General features: G+C 43.8%; 2 protein-coding genes across 7 annotated transcripts in view; one reads left to right on the top strand and one right to left on the bottom strand.

Moving 5' to 3' along the window:
* LOC115191761 (protein FAM13A) overlaps positions 1-14,282 on the top strand; it is an 83,374-nt gene extending 69,092 nt beyond the window's left edge. The window contains exons 15-25 of one of the 3 annotated variants that reach the window (XM_029749655.1): positions 218-371; positions 3,149-3,214; positions 6,951-7,167; positions 7,464-7,608; positions 7,970-8,257; positions 8,358-8,441; positions 9,410-9,505; positions 10,671-10,754; positions 11,473-11,681; positions 12,036-12,137; positions 12,308-14,282. In XM_029749655.1, the coding sequence (XP_029605515.1) occupies positions 218-371; positions 3,149-3,214; positions 6,951-7,167; positions 7,464-7,608; positions 7,970-8,257; positions 8,358-8,441; positions 9,410-9,505; positions 10,671-10,754; positions 11,473-11,681; positions 12,036-12,137; positions 12,308-12,431 (1,569 nt within the window). In that variant the 3' untranslated portion in view covers positions 12,432-14,282. The remainder of the gene's footprint in view (positions 1-217; positions 372-3,148; positions 3,215-6,950; positions 7,168-7,463; positions 7,609-7,969; positions 8,258-8,357; positions 8,442-9,409; positions 9,506-10,670; positions 10,755-11,472; positions 11,682-12,035; positions 12,138-12,307) is intronic. The other 2 variants (XM_029749657.1, XM_029749658.1) reach the window with 2 other exon arrangements.
* Positions 14,283-14,567: 285 nt separating this feature from the next.
* The window catches only part of LOC115191762 (probable E3 ubiquitin-protein ligase HERC3), a 34,526-nt gene continuing 30,614 nt past the window's right edge, over positions 14,568-18,479 (bottom strand). For all 4 annotated transcript variants that reach the window (XM_029749659.1, XM_029749660.1, XM_029749661.1 and 1 more), the window contains 2 exons: positions 17,568-17,670; positions 14,568-16,642 (listed from right to left, as the gene is read on the bottom strand). In XM_029749659.1, the coding sequence (XP_029605519.1) occupies positions 16,434-16,642; positions 17,568-17,670 (312 nt within the window). In that variant the 3' untranslated portion in view covers positions 14,568-16,433. The remainder of the gene's footprint in view (positions 16,643-17,567; positions 17,671-18,479) is intronic.

Raw genomic sequence — 18,479 nt, 5'->3', positions numbered from 1 at the left:
GGAAGGGGTGGGAGCCCAAAGGGAAAAGAGGAGGAGCATTAAACCTCACACACACACACACACAGACAGACACGCACGGTGGACCAATCAGGAGTGTTGTCACCCCCCCTGCAAGGGCTGTGGTAGGCTGGGCCAGGCAGAGGCAGTGTATGGCTGAACTTAAGGAGCATGCTCACTCCCAGCCCTTGTTGTTTTGTGTCTCTCCATGGTTGTGCAGACACGACTCAGTAGTATGAAGATCCAGGAGCTGCCTAGTAGCTGTGAAACGGCCGACAGGAGGGGGGTCATCGTCCGGAGTTCGGACCAGGAATGCGGCGAGGACGTACCCCGCTTGGACCTGTCGGTGCTGACTGACAATAACAACTGGGGAGGTAAATCTTGAGTCCAATTCCCCCCCCCAGCCTTTCTTCCCCTCTTCCACACACTCCCTCAGTCCTTCCCTTCCTTCTAGGCAGCACATGGGTGTCTGGGTGGCAGCTGCAACTCTCCTGCTCCCTCTCCTCCTCCTCTTGTTGTGGTGGCTCCTTCTGCGTCTTCAAGAAGATTTATGGACTCAGATGCTCTTAAAGTCTCTCTGCTTCTATATCTGGAGAAGCTGCACCATTACTGAAGGTGTTGTGCTTGTGTACACAGCTTGACACAGCATATTGCATTTAGATAGCAGATATTTGTATTGCCTTTTTGACAAATGTGGCTCCTGTTTCATCAGACCACTTGGAGTTTTTTTGTTGTGTTGTCGTGCTGCTACCATGAGTTATTGAAGAGTGAAAGAGTGAGTATTTTTACGGTTTGCACATGCTGCTGGCATGTTGGCAGTTATTGGGCAGTTTGTGGGTTGTGAATAGCTTCCAGATTGCTTACAACAATCATTAAAGGGGAAGATTACAGGTGAAAAATACTGTACTGTTTTAGGGGCGTTGAGGTTTAATCTTTTCTTAAAGGGATTGACATTGATCTTGTTTGATGTGGTCGGGATGTATTGTCTTCACATTGATATTGCAAACGCTCCTGGCATTTAGTTTTTTAAGTGCGTATGGTGTGTGTGTGTGTGTGTGTGTGTGCCTGCATGATTAGATTAACCCTAGGAACAATAAGTGTGTGTGTGTGTGTGTGTGTGTGTTCATTAAGGTTGGATTTCAACTCTGCACATGGCATTGGATGTAAGCAATGAAGTGTGTCTATTTGTTTATTCATGCCAAGGTATCGTATCTCATTGGTCATGCATAGTTTATACAGAAATAGACAGAGGTATTCTATTATTCATTAGTCTATCATGGGCATGTCTGCTTATTCTTTTTTAGAGAGAAAGAAATGTAAGTCAAAAAGGACCTTGGAGAGATTTTCGCAGCCATTCAAAATGTTCAATATGTTTGTTAAATAACTGCAATACAGTGGATTCTGGGGGATTAAACCATGTCAGAAAAGAGTTTGATATTAGAAAATAAATATTTTATTTTAGTTTCTCTGTAAGCTTTTAATCCATGGTGCAACAATTATTAGCAGCATGTTGTTGAGTGGGGTTGGAGTATCAGGAAGGAAAGGCTGTTAGATGCTGCACAACTTGTCTGATTGTTTTTGTGAGAGATTGCGAAAGAAAAGTCGGAGGTGGGTGGAGTTTGAAAAAGTGTGTTTTTGTACACTAGTGAGACTGAATGCAGAGTTGTTAGATTGCTTAGGTTTGTTTGCACAGGGCAAGTTACCTAAAAGACAAGTCCACTTGCAGTTTCAGACTTGAAGGGACTTGCATGGGCACCATTTTTTATAGTAACTTGAATATTGGATACTAAATAATGTCCTGTGTGGTTGCTCGGTGCAGGCAGCGGTCATGCCCAACCCAAACTGCCTAACCCCAATGGAAATAGGTCACACCTTAAGAAAAATATTGTTCAAACATTTCCTTTGGATTCAGTATTTATTCTAACTCAAACAGCACTGTTTGTCTTGAATTGTGTCTCTAGTTCAGTCCAGTACCAACGGCGCAAAAGCACTCAAAGACGCCTTCTAGTGGTAGGGCTTGAGACATGTTTGTCCTATTCAGCTAAGGAGCACTGTGTAAGCCTGGTGCTTAGTCCTTGTTTGCTCCAAAGTGAGTGTGATAGACAGATAAATATTCAGGTAGTGTCTGTCTGCATAGAAATGCTAACTGATGCAGTCAGTCAGGGCTGCAGCCAATGTTTGGTGTTAGGGGTTTTGGCAGTGCAGGCAGCGTGTGTGTGTGTGTGTGTGTGTACGCACATAGTGTGTGTTTTCTGGAGAAAGAGTGAGAGGTATCACCAGGTGTTGTTCTCTCACAGCCATGAATGGAGGGATGAGGAGAGGTGAGAGAGGACAAAAACAAGACTTTGTTCAGTTTTGAAGTCACATTCCGCGTGTTACCTGGCACAAAAGAATCCCATGCTACAGGAGGTACCTTCTTAAAGGCATAATGCTTTAGACTCCTCTGAGCTACTGAGAGTTACAACTCCCAGGGGAGTGCTTATGATTGACCGTGACATGGCGTTCCCATATCACAAGAAGCATTTCTCCTAGATGCAGGCAAGGCAATTGGAACGCTTGGATCTTTTGAAGCCAGAGGAAGAGCAAGGCTAGTCAGAGCTTGGGTTTTGAGTGTTTGATTAAACAGCAGTGAACTTGAGTGATGTTTGGGGTCTTTTTGTCTGGCAGTAGGTCCTTTCTCTCCCCTTTAAATATAGAGCCATGAGACTACGAGCGTTTTTGTTATGCGTAAGGTATCTGTAAGTACCTGTGTCCTGTAGAGGGGGTAAGCAGGAAAACAGATGAGGTTGTTGCAATAGGAATGGATGAGGTAGTGATGGTTGGGACGGTGGATGGTACAGTGGCATGAAACCTTTTACCCAGTGCAGCCTGTGCCAACTACAGTCATGGTGAGCAGATATTTGCTGTGTGCCAGCTCCACGTACATACAGCTAGTTAGAGTAGAGGACTTGTTTACTACTGTGTAATGTCTCTGTCATTGGGAATGATGCACTATGATTCTCACTTCACCTTTCGCATGCAACAGGGTGACCGGGCTGGATCTTATCATCTTTTCCTCCCTCCATCTCATCTCTGTTCTTATCACCTTATTTTTCTCTTTTCCTCCCTCCCTCCCTCCCCCCCCCTATCCCATCTCTTCTCTGCCCTCCAGATTCCCTATTCTTTAGCGATCCGTTTCTTGATTTCAAAAGTGTTTTCCAGTCGAGTTATTATGAGGGTAAGTGGCATTCTGGCTGGCATTGGAACCGGGACTTGTCTTGCCTTGATACAAATAACCCATTAGAGACAGAACAGAGAGGAAAAGGCCAAATGCCTGTTGCATGACCTTTTACTACTGCATGGCAACATCACTAAACAGTGCTTGGGCATATTCTGCTCCCAACCAATCACATCCCAACCTTTAGGGGCATGACAGCATGGCATACCTCAACTACAATGGGCTGGATGCTGTGCTGGTTGATTTAAAGACCTCATTTGAAATGCCATGGTGAATGCCCTATTGGCTGCTTGGCTGTGTAAGCTGGCATAATAGGTTAAAACACGTCGAATTGTTTGAGAGGTTGACCTGCTGCTCACTGTCATCTAGTAAACCCATACGCAGCAGTGTTGATTGGATACATTGTGTGAGGCAACCTTCTGCCTAGGGAGACTAGTCTACTGCTCCCGCGCCTCCCGCGCCCCAGGCAGTCCCGACATGCCTTGAAGGACCGTGTAAAACCGCACGTAGTCCTATAGTAGCATACCGCGCACACACTAAGTACCTTCCAAGCCAGCACCTCCATGACCCGAGCCATACGTCATAGCCTAAATCTCAGTTATGTAATTTGTGTTTATGAATTATTATCGGGGTGACAGTTGTCCTTTTTTTGTAAACAAACTCAGGTCGTTGGTCAGTATTAGACAGCTACTGGTATGTAGTTACACGATCTAAGGCAACCTAGTACTTACTATTATAAAAAAATAGCATTTTACAAGTCGCGTTAGCTTTGAACGTCACAGCAGTAAAATGTAATTAGAATTTACAGACACAACTATACTGCAGTATATGTATAGCGCCTTTATCTGCTTTATCACTTGCAGTGCCAACACTCGTCCGGAAAATTCGCAATCAAAAAGTTGCAATTGTAAACTTAACATCTAACATCTAAGACGAAAAAAATTATAGTAGACAGCTAACTCCGGCAAAGTCTCCATATTTGCTAGCAATGCGCGTTGGCTTGTCAACTAAACAACTAGCCTTACAGCAGCAGACAGATAACGTTAGCTGGCTTTCGTGAATATTATTTACCGTCTACAGTCCAGCATGCACTACTAGTCGTGCTGAGTGAGGTCTCCAGTCTATGGGTGCCTTCGTAAATTCCCTCTGGCAATCTACTCCGATTTCAGAGCACTCTCGGCTGAGTTTGCCAGAGCGCAGAATAACTGATGAATTTATTTATGAACGCTCAACACTCGTTGAATATGGCTGGTGTCAGTAAACGTCGGCAAAACAAATCGTAATTAAATTGTTGCCAGCAGTACAGTTAGTCACCAACGCTCCGGATAACATGAATTCAGCCTAACCAGCTCTGCTAGGGCGAAATAAATTGTCAGAATGAGGTATTCTCTCATTTATGTCTTGAAGTAACTAGCAAGCTAGCTAACTTTAGCCAGTTAGCGTGAGTGCTTGACAGCCGTTGTGAGGTTAGAACGCTCAGATTAATCCTACTCCTCCGTCAGGGCGTCCAGAACGCTACGAGAGCGAAACGGTCGGGATTTACGAACATCCAGAGCACACTACGAGTGCGTTCTGGCACTCTACAGTGAATTTACGAACTCACCCTGTATACCCTGTAACAGGTCCAGATACCAAGTGTTAGGCTACACACTATAGGAACATATTCTCAATCCATTAGTGAATGAAAATCACACACAATTCCTTCAATTCAGAAACTCAAGAAAGCAACATGAAAGCAACTTTGTTACAGACCTCTGGTGTTTTCAAATGTGTGCTGCTGCGCGTCATCAGCTGTAGCTAAGACAGACCGACAACCAGGAGCCAATATTAACCGTTACATGCATTTGGCAGCTAAAGATGCCACTACTTTTATTCTGTATAACACAACTCGTATAATATTGGGACATACAGTAGATATTTGTATTGTTGGTGTGTTGCTGTAGTCGTGTGTATCAGAGGAACGGATAGGGTTTCCACTAGTTACCACAACCACAAAGTCAAAATCGGCTAGAGTGGTAAGTAGTGACGACCAGCAGATAGGCCTATGTGCGCGAGAGAATATCAACAATATGAGTCAAAATTACCCGGGGAAATTCGACCTGCAATTTGTAAACTAAACCGTTGTAGGACTACTATTGGTAAAAACTTCATTTTGGTCACTTTGAAGTGACACAAATGGCAAATTAAGCTTTTATCTATCCATTTCGAGATATGTTAAACCAACAAAAAAATGGTTTTTTTTATCGAACCTAAATCACTTCCCATATGAGCCCCAATCCGCCACTCTTCTTAGAAAAACATGCATGTGCAGCTACAGGGTGTGTGTGTGTTCAAAGAGAGTTTCCTGAATTCTGATGCTTCTAAATGTTTACATTGGTGATATGGAAACCTGACGTTGTTATTGCTCTCACCTTCCCTTCTGGCTATGTTACCTCCAGTGTGCAGTGTATCCTACATGGTCTCCTTTTTCCTGTGGTACAATACCGTGGTTTCTCTCACGTCCACACATACGCACGTGCAGGCAGCTACATACACAGTCAGTAGAACAATCCTTGGCTGAGTGTTGTATTTACAATGCTGTTGTGTGGTGGTGGCTTAGGCTATCTGAAGTGAAGCCTTCCCTCCTCTCCTAGCAACAACAGCCTGTGTGCTCCACTGATCTGTGATACAGTACAAGTCCTGCTGTGGGTACAATGCCGTGGTCTTTCTCTCTCTCTCACTCACATACACAGTCCAACAATATTCTTCCTATGCCAGTCACTCTCCGTATAGCCTGGTCCCATATCTGCTTGCGCTGTCTTGCAAATTGATGACAATGACCATAGGAATTGTGAAGTCATCACAAACCGATATGGGACAAGGCTGACTCTGGAGTCACAGCCATTCCATTCCTCTACCAGGGAGGCCATGGCTCCTGCATTATCCCAACCAGAGGCATCAAAGAGCAGTCCAATTTATTTATAGCTTGGGATTGGGATGGTCAGAGACATCTGCATGGTTATTTTCACCACAGTGTAATTATTGGTGAGTCGGAGTGAACTCTGGCTGGGGCTGAACTGAGGCCAGGGGCTGGGGAAACCAGACGAATGGTTCTGTAAGCCATTAGTTAGTGGTGAAAGTTTTAGCGAACAACTTCATCATGCAATGCCGCAGTGACCTTTAGGGCGCTCAGATGCGGGTGCCAAGAAGGTGTTGCCGAGGTGACGAGCGACCGCCATGTTTAGACTTAAAGTGGGGGTTGATTCATTTGGATCCAATCAGTTGGATTCCTGCTGCTTACTGCTTGCCTCGTCCCTTGAGATGCCAATCAGATAGGCAAGCCGTTATTTTTCTGTGTTCTACTTAGACTTCACTTTGTCTATGTTTAGTGGTGTTTGTGGTTCAGATGTTGCAGCCAAGCAGAGCCCATGTTGAGCTCTAGCTGTGTTTGAGAGAGAGATAAGCCAGTGTTTGTCGACTGCTGATAGAGCCGGCCAAGTTCCACAGGTCACTCCCTCATCCCTGCCCACGGTCATGTCTCTGCCGTGTGTGTGTGTGTGCTGTTTTTGTCACTTGCCTTTTTTTCATTGCATCACCTTTTGGATTACAAAGCCTTGGGATATCAACGTGTGCAGAGTGCAGTATGTTTTGGAGTGGTCCATGGTAGTCTAACCCACATTTAGTGTGTTTGTGTGTGTTTTCATGGAGGTTCTGTCATTATCAGACTAACCTGTGTTATTTTCTGTGTGTTCCACAGAGCCAGTCCCGGCCTACTCGTCGTGGCAACGGGAGAGCATGGACAGCGAGGAGGCGTGCATTTCGCCCCAAGTGGGGGGCCGCCTGATTCGCCAGCTGATTGAAGAGGACAGCGACCCCATGCTGTCCCCCCGTTTCCACGCCTACGGTCATTGCCAGCAGTACATAGATGACACCGAGGTGCCACCCTCGCCGCCCAATGCACACTCCTTTGCCAGGTGAGGAACCAACATGGACTTACAGTACTGTTGACTTTGGGGACTAGTAGTGTGTGTGTGTAGGTTTGTTTGTGTGACTGAGTATGTGTTACTGTTTTTGTGTGGCACTGTTTTATTTACAAGATATGGGAGTCACAATGTGTGATTAGATGTGTGTTCATGCGTGTGTGTTTTTACAATGGGTGGCCATCAGATTGTGTGTTTAGAGTGAAGGCGTGTGCATACGTCCAACGTGACTTTGTGTCCATAGCAACAGGCAGTCCTTCTATTTCTATGGCTGTGTCTCTATCCTGCAGTCGGAGGAGGAGTTCCTCTCTGGGCTCCTGCGGGGACGACGACCAGCAAGAGCTGACCTCAGCCCAGCTCTCCAAGAAGATCCACGGTCTCAAGAGGAAGATCCACAAGTACGAGGAGAAGTTTGAGGAGGAGCGCAAATACAGGGTAAGTAGTAGACCCTCGTAGCTGAAACATTGGACAGCAAGGAAAAATTAGTGAGCCACTTTCTGATTGATTTCTAAAGTAGCTACAGTATATCAGAGAAAGCAGGGCAGCACAACAAGCTTATTAGCAGATATAGCAAAGGCATCCAAAGAAATGCACAGAAATATAAAATGACATTTATAAGACTCGACTGGCTTCCTTCAAAGTAAACACGATTAGAGAGTTCATAATGAGACTCAGCTGATGGGAGGGGTGTCAGGAATGGGGTCAATTGATGAAGTCAAGATGTTGTGGGAAGACGTCAAACTACCCACTGCTGCTGTTTGTGGATTAAGATAAATCATGTTGTTGTTGTTTACAGCCCTCACACAGTGACAAGGCTGACAACCCAGAGGTCCTGAAGTGGATGAATGAACTGGCCAAGCTCCGCAAAGACCTGAAAGAGCACAAGCTCCACAAGTCTGAGGAGGACCTCCCTCCGCTGACTCGCCAGCGCAGCAACACCCTGCCCAAGAGCTTTGGCTCCCAGCTGGAGAAGAAGCCCCAACAGGAGAAGGCGCCCAAGCCTCCGGTAGAGAACACCCTGGAGGGCGTCCAGAACAAGCTGCAGGAGAAGAGGGACGAGGTGGGGCGGCCCGAGGACGTCAAGGTGAGATAGGAGCCGCTTATTGTACATGCCGGACCACTGTTAATAGCTAAATGCTAATGGTTAACGGCTAAAGGCTAACAGTGTCTTCCTCCTCTGATAGGATATGACCCGGGAGCAGATCGGCGCTGAGAAGGTGGCCTTACAGAAGGCTCTCCTGTACTACGAAGGCATCCACGGTAGACCAGTGAGTGTCTTGTCCACTGTCCCTTTCCTGCCCCAAAACTATTTCATAGAGCCTTCTAGATAGCCCACCCATCTGCCTGAACAGTAACTGATAGCTAAAAAAATTCCAACAAATGCATTAAATCAGCCTCTGTACAGTGGAAAACCTGACCTAGATCACAACTGAAGAGTGAATAATGTCTTGAACCAGGCTGTTTATGTGTGTGTGGAGTGCAGAATGTGTGCACACAGATGTGTGCTTTGAACTAGGCAATCTTTTCATGCAACCTAGATACAACGTTGGCTGCATTTACACAGGCAACCATATTCTGATTTTCTTTCTCCACTAATTGGTCTTTTGACCAATTTACATCAGATCTTTTCACAGCAGATCTTTTTCAGAGCTGATCTGGTTGGTCAAAAGATCAATTAATGAAAAACAATATTAGAATATGGCTGCTGGTATAAATGCAGCCATAGAGACCCAGATACAACAATACATTATTAAAAGGATGAAATACCAATGAAAACATGACCTTCTGCACTGCAATATATCTTTATTGGCAGGCCAAACGTCTTTAGACAGCTGTAACGAGTATTGTCGTCTCAGCGACGACAATGGCTAAAGGACAAAAAGCCAGCTAACGTCTTAATTGAACTGTTAAGGAAGGGACATGGAATCCGTTTTTGATTGGACTAATTGCAAGGGCTAATCCTCGTTAATGTTGTTTATCAGGAAGTGGAAAGGTGTCACTTCTGACACCCATAGCCTTCCCTGTGTGACTTTCTATCCTAGTTTATGGCCAGTTGTCCTCTGAGGTACTAAAAAAACAAAAAAGATTTGAGTTGATGGGGATGGAATCTGTTACCTTGCATGTTGTTGTGTGTCAGCCCTAGCTAGCAGAGTGCTATTGTAGCGCCCCAGGGGAGTCTAGCGGTGTGCTATTGCTAACAATGTGCCTTTCCCTTTTCTCTCTGCCTCTTCTCTAGGTTACCAAGACTGAGAGACAGATCATGAAGCCCCTGTACGACAGATACCGCCTGGTCAAACAGATCCTCTGCAGAGCTTCCACCATCCCCGTCATTGTAAGTATAGCTAGCTCTCTCCCTTCATTTTCTCCACAGCAGAGTTGTTCCTGGGTTGCTCTTTGAGGAGCTGGTGGTAAAGGTTACCACATAGAATTGGCTGAAGATCAAGCTCCTTTACGTGGGCACTTAATCCTAACAACGCTAATGTTAGCATTAGTGTCCATAGGCAGGACTGTATGTAGTGGCTAGCCGTAGCGCTAGGTTAGCCTCAAGGCCAATGCCCTAAGCCTAAACTCGGTTTAAGCGGCTCAGTGGATCCACAGGTTCTTAACAGAGCTCAAAGGTGACAAGCTGGGGCCACAGCAACTCAGCTGGCCACAGGGAACTACGAACACATACACACACCAGCTGTGCAGACTCTCCCTCTAGACTAGAAAGATGGGTACGGAGGGGCAGAAAACACTGTTCAAGAGTTCAGATTCTCATCAGATATAAGGATTCGCTGAGGCTGGATTCAAACCAGAAGGGGATAAAATATATATATATATAATCTCACAATAACCTCTAACCACCAATGCATTAAAGGTTATTAGAATATATTTTTTCCATTGTAATACATTTAATCTCCATATGGTTTATGTAACGGGTATACAAAGAACATTTTAATGTTTTGTCCCAGTTTTCCCCTTTCATTTCTTGTGTGAACACTTTGATTACGCAATATGTTATGAACCTAATGTACTGTACAGAACACACTTTATATAATAGATTTAATCCTCATTATATAAATTGGAGATCTAGCAAACGTTTATGTTCGGTAGATGTAATGTACATGGTGGCATATAGGGTTATGTCAACTGCTGAATTCATTGTGTTAAAGAGCTGACTCGTGATACCCTTATCTGTTTGAGCTAAGAACCTGTTACACAGCCTGCCTTTCAGAGGCTTAAAATCACACGAGAGCCTAGTGCTGTTTTCACTGAAGAAGCCTATTATGGTCGTGACAAGGTCCCACAAACAAGAGCAGGTCATTCTGATCCTAGTACTTGGTACAGGTTCCAAAAGAAGCATGGAAGTGTTCAGAAGAAATTCCTACAGTGACAAACCTGATCCAGGATCAGTTTGTAGTGGATGCTTTTCAGTCAGTTTCTCTATGTGCTCTGTAGTCAGAGCTGAACTGGGGTCAGTTCTCGAGTGGTAACTCCTCCTTGTTAACCCTCAGGCCTCCCCCTCCAGCAAACGCAGAGGTCCTCAACTTCAGCCCATTATCGAGGGCGAAGCCGCGCTCTTCTTTGACGACATCAAGGTGAAGACACACTGCTGCTCGTGCTCGACTAATCAGTGATCAGAACGCAACTCCCTCCCCCTCGCACCCTCCAATCCCCTACTCCCTCACCTCTCAACCAAACCTGATTGCAGCCTGTGGATTGGGTGGCCGCCCATAGCACTCGTGGAGGGCGGTTTTGATTCAATATCAACTTGGTTTTTGATGCTTAGATTGCTGCTTCATGACTTGTTAGATTGATTGCTTTGGGATCAACTTGATAGTGTGTGAGGAGGACTAACAAGGCGACTTGCCTGTGCATGGTGTGTGTCAATGTGTGTGTACACCAAAAATAAATCGGATAATCAAATAATCCAATCAAGCAAAAACAGGGAGATCGTCAAAACAACTCTGGTCTTGAGATGCTCATCACGTGTGTGCTGCTATTTGTGGATGTATTAGAATAGTTTTGATTGAGACCGTCTAAAAGAAATTCAAAGTGGAAAAATTAACAATAGACATGTATTAACCTCATCAAACTGGCCTGTGCCTGAAAAATGACTGAATAAATTCTTCTTTGTGCTCTGATTCCAGTAACATTAGATTCACAATACTTGATTCTCTTGCATTAACCTAGCTCTTGACCCTGGGGATCCCTTGACAGCCCCATGGCGCTACGATGAGTTCACCCCAGCATCGCTCAACCTTTCCCCCCTTAACCCTCCACTGACCTCCCCCTTCGCTGGTTTTGTCCCCATAGGAAGAGGAGGATGGCTCTGAGGATGACTCTGAGTCCAACAACAAGCCCCAGTGCCAGATCACAGGGACAGTGCGTCCAGACTTCAGTATGCTGGGCTTCCTGGACCAGCTGGAGGAGGAGACGGACGGCTTCATCTCGCCCGTCGACGAGCTCTCGCCCTCCAAGAACACCACTGACATGCGCCTGTCCAACCTGCATTCGGCCACCATGTAAGCACCCAAACCGACACTGACCTCTTCTTAATTGCCCCTGAGGGGATAAATTAAGTTGAATTGGATTAAATATAATTGACCTATATCTAAAGAATCTAGATGGGTGAATAACATGGACATTGTAGTTTAGATTGTAGAATTAAAGTACTGCTATCCTTAGTCTCATGTTATTGTTGATGTCTTATCAATTAAAGTTAGCTGTGGTATTTCATGTGTTTAGAAGAACGTTCACTTCTTAAACAACTAAGATTGAAACAACTTGAAGGACTTTAAAAGCCTTTTAGAGTCAAAACAACCTTTGAGGTTCAGATGCCTAAAGCTGTGTTTGTCTCCCCCCCCCCCCCCACACAGGCCGGAACTAGTGGAGCAGCTACAAGAGGCCCGGGAGGAAAAAAAGAGAATCCGCAAGAACCTAAGAGAGTTTGAAGATCAATTCTTCAGGCAAAACGGCAGGTAAGATGACGTTTCCGGTTCTGTTTCGTGTCATAGTTGGACTAAATGTAAACAATTAGATGATGCGAGGACTCATTACTGTCCTTCATCTTTGGTTGCACAGCCATTTTGACTGTAGTCCATTCAGCTAATGTTTGTATTTTGCTTCCTCCCACTTGCTGTTGCTATAGAAACGTGCAGAAGGAAGACCGCTCCCCTTTGGCGGTAGAGTATAACGAATACAAGCACATCAAAGCCAAGCTTAGGCTGATAGAGGTTCTCATCAGCAAAGGAGATGCCTCTAAGTTCCTCTAAAGAAAATCAAACATCAAAGACTGACAGAGGAATGAATGAGGCTCAGTCTCAATAAGAGATGAACCACACCAGCCCATGGAAAGGAAAACCATCCATAGCAAAACAGATACACCTCATCATCCCTCACAATATTTGTATTTTCTTTCTTGTGCCAATTGTGCCATATACACATTTGGCTTCAGGAGATGCCAACATGTTGCCCCCTGATTTAATCCCAACTGTAGAAGGGAAACGGTATGGCTTAGTTACTGACCTGAGAGGTGTTGGAACTGACATGTAGGTGCTGCCCCGGAGGCTACTCCATCTTGTCTGTTGTTTCCCTCGTATAGAAGAAGAACCCCGGAACTCAAAATGTCGGGCATCTTTGAATGAATACTAACCTAACGTAGCAGGCCTTAAAAGACGCCTGAGCAGAGTCCCCACATCGGTTTTTCAGGGGAAGTGGAGGAAAATACTGTATCCCTGAGAACCGGAAACATCTGCATTTTCCTGCCATCGCAGAGAGTGGACCAAAACCAACCTTTTTTCAAAGGAAGATTTTTTTAAACATTTTTGTGCATCTTGATATTGATTGATACCAAGATCTACCCTACACTGAATAGTCATCACTAATTTAAAGGATACATTTACGAAGTGTTGTATTGATTTAATTTATTTTTCTTCCTTTGAATGTTTATATGGTAGTTCATATAGACTTTTATATTGGATTTAAAAAAGTCTTAAAATGTGGAGTATAACATTAGATTTGGAATTGTGTACTTTAAGGTATTGCCATTTTGAGAAACAAGATTTTGTAATCAGAAAAATTGAGGGGATTGTGTATTTTTGTAAGGGAGACAGACAGTTACAATCTGCTTGCAAACAACCAATCAGAGAACCAGTCTAGCAGAGTTTAGCCAATGGATGGATTTTTTAAAATGTAACTCATGATTGGTGCCATATGCCACATTCATGTGCAAGTCGGAAATAGGAAACTCTGAAATATCCGACTTGCAAACTGGTTGAACGCTGCACATGTATAACTACAACCAGTTAGCAAGTCGAACATTTCCGACTTTCCTAGTTCCGACTAGCACGTGAACGTGGCAATAATCTCGATGTTAACCTAGGAAAAACACAGTTGTCATCATCAATGCTTATATTTGTTTGTTTCCAGAAATTGTGTGTATTTTTAGCATAACTATGAGAAAATGTCAGAGGAGCGTAAATTTGTTTAAACTGAGAACTAGAATACAAAACAAATAGTCTGTCTTATTATGATCCAAAGAAAATGACTGATTGCATATCAAAATAGTGTAGTGGATCAATGTATACAATTTAATTAATTATTGTGATCATATTCATCAGTCACTTATGAATTTGACTGCTTGTATATTATTTTGCATTGGTGTGTTTTATCTTTTCCTATTCACTTTGTGTGAAAATAAGCTATCCTGTCTTGAAATCAGTGGTATATTTTTGCTCGCACTTTTCAACACCGACAAGGGCCATTTTGTGTGGAACATCCATCCTTAAAGAAAAGTCCCAATAACTATCAAAATGGCCGCCAATCCCCAACGCAGAACCTTCAATACTCAACCAAGGCATGCTGCTTTCTTTCTCTATGTAGGTATTTTATCATAGCCTATTTGTTCCTTGTAAATATGGATCCAGATCTATGTTTACATTGCTAAGTGAGCAAGTACATTTTTCCTTTTTCTCCAAAATGGATCATTTTAACAGTGTGACTTTCGTTTTTATTGAATGTAAAACACTGGTGGACATAATGAATTATGGGTGTGTACATTTTAGTACATAAATTGTAAATGTATTTTGTATATATAATATAAAACCAAACATATTTTTACTGAGTTTGTTGGTGTTGGGTTTTCATTGGTGTGTTTGTGTGGTACTAAATTGGTGTGATGAATCGCAACACATTTCACAGGGAAATACTACAAGAACACATCAATGTCATGCATGTAAAGACCAAAGAACATGGCAATTTCATTCAGATATTGGTTAAACTCTTCAGCAAAATGAATTTCTTTACACAAAGTCCCCCTATATGCACCTCTCATTTATCCACAACAAGCAAATCCTTATTCCCAGACCAATCTATAAAATAGCTTCTTGATCTAAAACACAACTACAGGGCAAGCTGGAATTACGTTTATTTGTTCAGGAAAAAAATAAAGAAATGTCATCCATTTAAAAGGTACAAAATTAAATATGATATACTTGAAACAATCCAGTTATAGATCCACTAATAAGCCCTTATTTGCATACATTGACCAAGAAACATTGACCCCCATGATTTGGAATTGTCGCCATTACGGTGGTGAAATAAGAATAAGGAATGAATAGGCTTTTCCCCTAGCCTGGTCGCTGATCGGTTTGTCTTGCCAACTGCTTTAGTCAGCAAAATGGCACAAATGGATTAGGGACCAGGCTATAATAGAACACACTGAGCCTCCGTCAGGTATTGCCCTAGCTCAGCTTTGAATAAACAAAAAGGTCACTATGACATTTTTTGTTTATTATGTCATTGTTTACACTGAGGGCGACAGAGTAATACATCAAAATAATAGTAATTATTCCCCTTGGGAGAATTTGTGGCTAATGATGTATTAAAACAAAAGACAAACAAGGAGACCAGCCATCCCTATAGATTACGACATGTTTGTCTTAACCCCAGTTACAGTGGAGAAAGACATGGCTGAAGAAAGGAAACGGTATACGATACAATACCTCCATTGGCTGAGACGTTCGGTAATAGGACTGAATAGGCAGAATGCACAGACAAAGTTATCACTTGCATATCAACACACGATCCAGATACACTTGAGAGAATAGTCATTGAAGTAGTGGCCGGGAAACAATGCAGAGATGTTCAGAGTGCAGCGTCACCTGACCCTCATCCAAACGTCATTACATTACTGAGCTGTTTGCTTCAGTTCGTTATTGCTAATAACATGACCCAATATAATCTGTTCCTTAAACCTAATCAATGACCCAAGACTAATTCTGCAGGTCAAATTGACCAATCCTAATGCCGTTGCTCCGAATGCTGTCTCACCATAGAAGGAACCGGTGGGAACCATGAACAGATATTCTGCAAGTCAACCTATTATCCGCAAGGCCACGAATGTGCACTCATTCTGACCTCGTGGCACCAATAGATCTCCCAGATTGACATTGAGATTATTTAGTCCTAATCTGGGGTTACAGGGATCAAAGAAATTTGGATTAGCTGTATTTCTGTGTTTTGTTTATAATGTAACGATGAGGTGTCTTTTTAGCGTTTCCTCTCGACAACATGCACACAGACATTTTAACATCCATAAAAAAAAGACACTTCAATACTACTGTAATAAAATCACTCTAACGGCATCGCAATCAAAGAAATATTGATAAATGTAAGATTGAGGACATGTAAGTAACTCCAGTCGGTCAGTTAGTCTTTTTAATGTAGAAATAGACTGGTATTGTGGGTATGGCATTAGAACGCCATGTATTTATTGGGCTTGAGTATGGAACTGTCTGCCTGCTGTTCACTCATGTATTAATCTTGTATCATCTGTCTTCAAACTGACCCAAGATCAACGGTAAAAGGCCAGACTGATGTATTAATCTGGTATCATCTGTCCTCAAACTGACCCAAGAACAGCGGTAAAAGACCAGATCCCAGGTAAAGGGCTTCAATGTTCACCTCTGACATGTATCATTTTTTAATTTTTTTTATCTTAAAGCAACAAAAAAGCTGGTTTAATTAAAACTGTTCAAGTTATATACATCAATCTGCATAGAAGACAATTATAACTCAAAATATATCATCTCTTACGGTAAACTGTATAGGGAAAGTGATATGGAATAGCAGCCCCCTTCCCACCACCCATCCGTCCATTCAGCCACCCCCATTCACAGGGCGTTGTTATTAAAGTACATTAGCATTAGCAGCCATGCTAATTCCCCCTGGTCCTCCAGGCCTCTAGGGGGAGCCACTGACCCAGCCACTGGGTCTCACACCAGGCTGAAGCCCTCGTACTGCTCCACGGCCTGGGTGAGACGGCGGTGCAGGGTCTCTTTGGTCTGGTAACGGGGCATGTCCAGCAGGTTGTAGCAGGTGTGGGCCACAGGCAGATAGTGCTCCTCGGCCGATGTGGACTGGATGGAGATGCGGAGGCTCTCCATGCCATGGATGGGGATGCGGTCGCTGCCCGTCAGGAATACTGGGAAAGAGGGGACAGTAAAGGGGAGGGCTAGTGTTAGCATTAGGTAAAGTATTATAGTTGAGAGAGGGAGGGATAGCATTAGCTTTAGATGTACGTATCATTGAGGCTGAGAGTACTAATACTCAAGCAGCTTTCTTTCCTCGTCTTCTTTCCTTGTAGCATTAGAAATAGATAACATTGAGCTTGAGCCACTGGCTAAGTCCCAACACTAGTAAGTGCCTATTTAGACCTTGAGTAAATCTACAGATTGTCATTGTGAAAGTTTAACGAGGTGTTGGCTGAGGGCTCTACTCAGTACTTACATAAGAACCGAGGGCTCTACCCAGTACTTACATAAGAACCGAGGGCTCTACCCAGTACTTACATAAGAACCGAGGGCTCTACTCAGTACTTACATAAGAACCGAGGGCTCTACTCAGTACTTACATAAGAACCGAGGGCTCTACTCAGTACTTACATGAGAACCGAGGGCTCTACTCAGTGCTTACATGAGAACCGAGGGCTCTACTCAGTGCTTACATGAGAACCGAGGGCTCTACTCAGTGCTTACATGAGAACCGAGGGCTCTACTCAGTGCTTACATGAGAACCGAGGGCTCTACTCAGTGCTTACATGAGAACCGAGGGCTCTACTCAGTGCTTACTTAAGAACCGAGGGCTCTACTCAGTACTTACATAAGAACCGAGGGCTCTACTCAGTACTTACATGAGAACCGAGGGCTCTACTCAGTGCTTACATGAGAACCGAGGGCTCTACTCAGTGCTTACATGAGAACCGAGGGCTCTACTCAGTGCTTACATGAGAATCGAGGGCTCTACTCAGTGCTTACATGAGAACCGAGGGCTCTACTCAGTGCTTACATGAGAACCGAGGGCTCTACTCAGTGCTTACTTAAGAACCGAGGGCTCTACTTAGTACTTACATAAGAACCGCTTCTTCTTTTCCAGAGGGAACTCATGGAATACCTCCCAAAACATCCTCACAGTCGGATGAGTGGCTGAATACTCTCCTTTGTAAACCGCATTCTGTAGTAGAAAAGCCAAAACAACATAATATGGTTCTATTATATTAGGGACAGTTATGTAACTGAAGTTGGCCAACTGCTATGACTTCTATAAAGCATTCTACTTCGTCACTATCATTAAGTGTTATTCAGAGTTAGAACATGATTCCTTCATATGTGACAGCCTGTGGAATTCCTCACAGAGCTGTGTGTGTGTGTGTGTGTGTGTGTGTGTGTGTGTGTGTGTGTGGTGCATACACTCACGCACTTGTGTGCAGACCCTTTACCTAGCCTAACCTAACCCCAGCGTTCAAACTTCATACACATTTCCCATATTCTGAGCAGTGCTGTGAAAACACCCCGCTTACGCAAGAGTCCCCATCATGTTGTCAATATCCTGCACACGACACTCGCAGTAAACATAGATCACAGGCCCCTTACAATCATCTGAAGACATCAACACGCTAAAAACAAACTAATCCAGGAGAAGCGCAGCGCACATTACTTACGGTGACCTTGACCTTGTTAACTTCCTCCATTAGCCAATGGCTAATCCCCATGCCCTCCCCGGCTCCGCCCTCAGCGAGCCATACATGTCCCGACGTTCGAACTTGACCAGGCAGACGCTCAAACTTCCTGGTTTCTGACTGGGGTTTTGTCTAATTGGCTATGTCCTCGGGAACTGTCTGGTCAAGGCAGGTTCGTTTTAGTGATGGGTCAACAATTAAAGCAATTATTTTGATTAGTTTTGACACTGTGCTTTGCAGTATAGCATCAACTGTTTTATTATATTTCACACCCTCCCATTTTGATGTTCTCCGGTAACAGTAT

Source organism: Salmo trutta, chromosome 4 (genome assembly GCF_901001165.1).
Source record: "Salmo trutta chromosome 4, fSalTru1.1, whole genome shotgun sequence".
NCBI classification, from domain to species: Eukaryota; Metazoa; Chordata; class Actinopteri; order Salmoniformes; family Salmonidae; genus Salmo; species Salmo trutta.
This window is presented reverse-complemented; position numbering and strand designations above follow the sequence as displayed.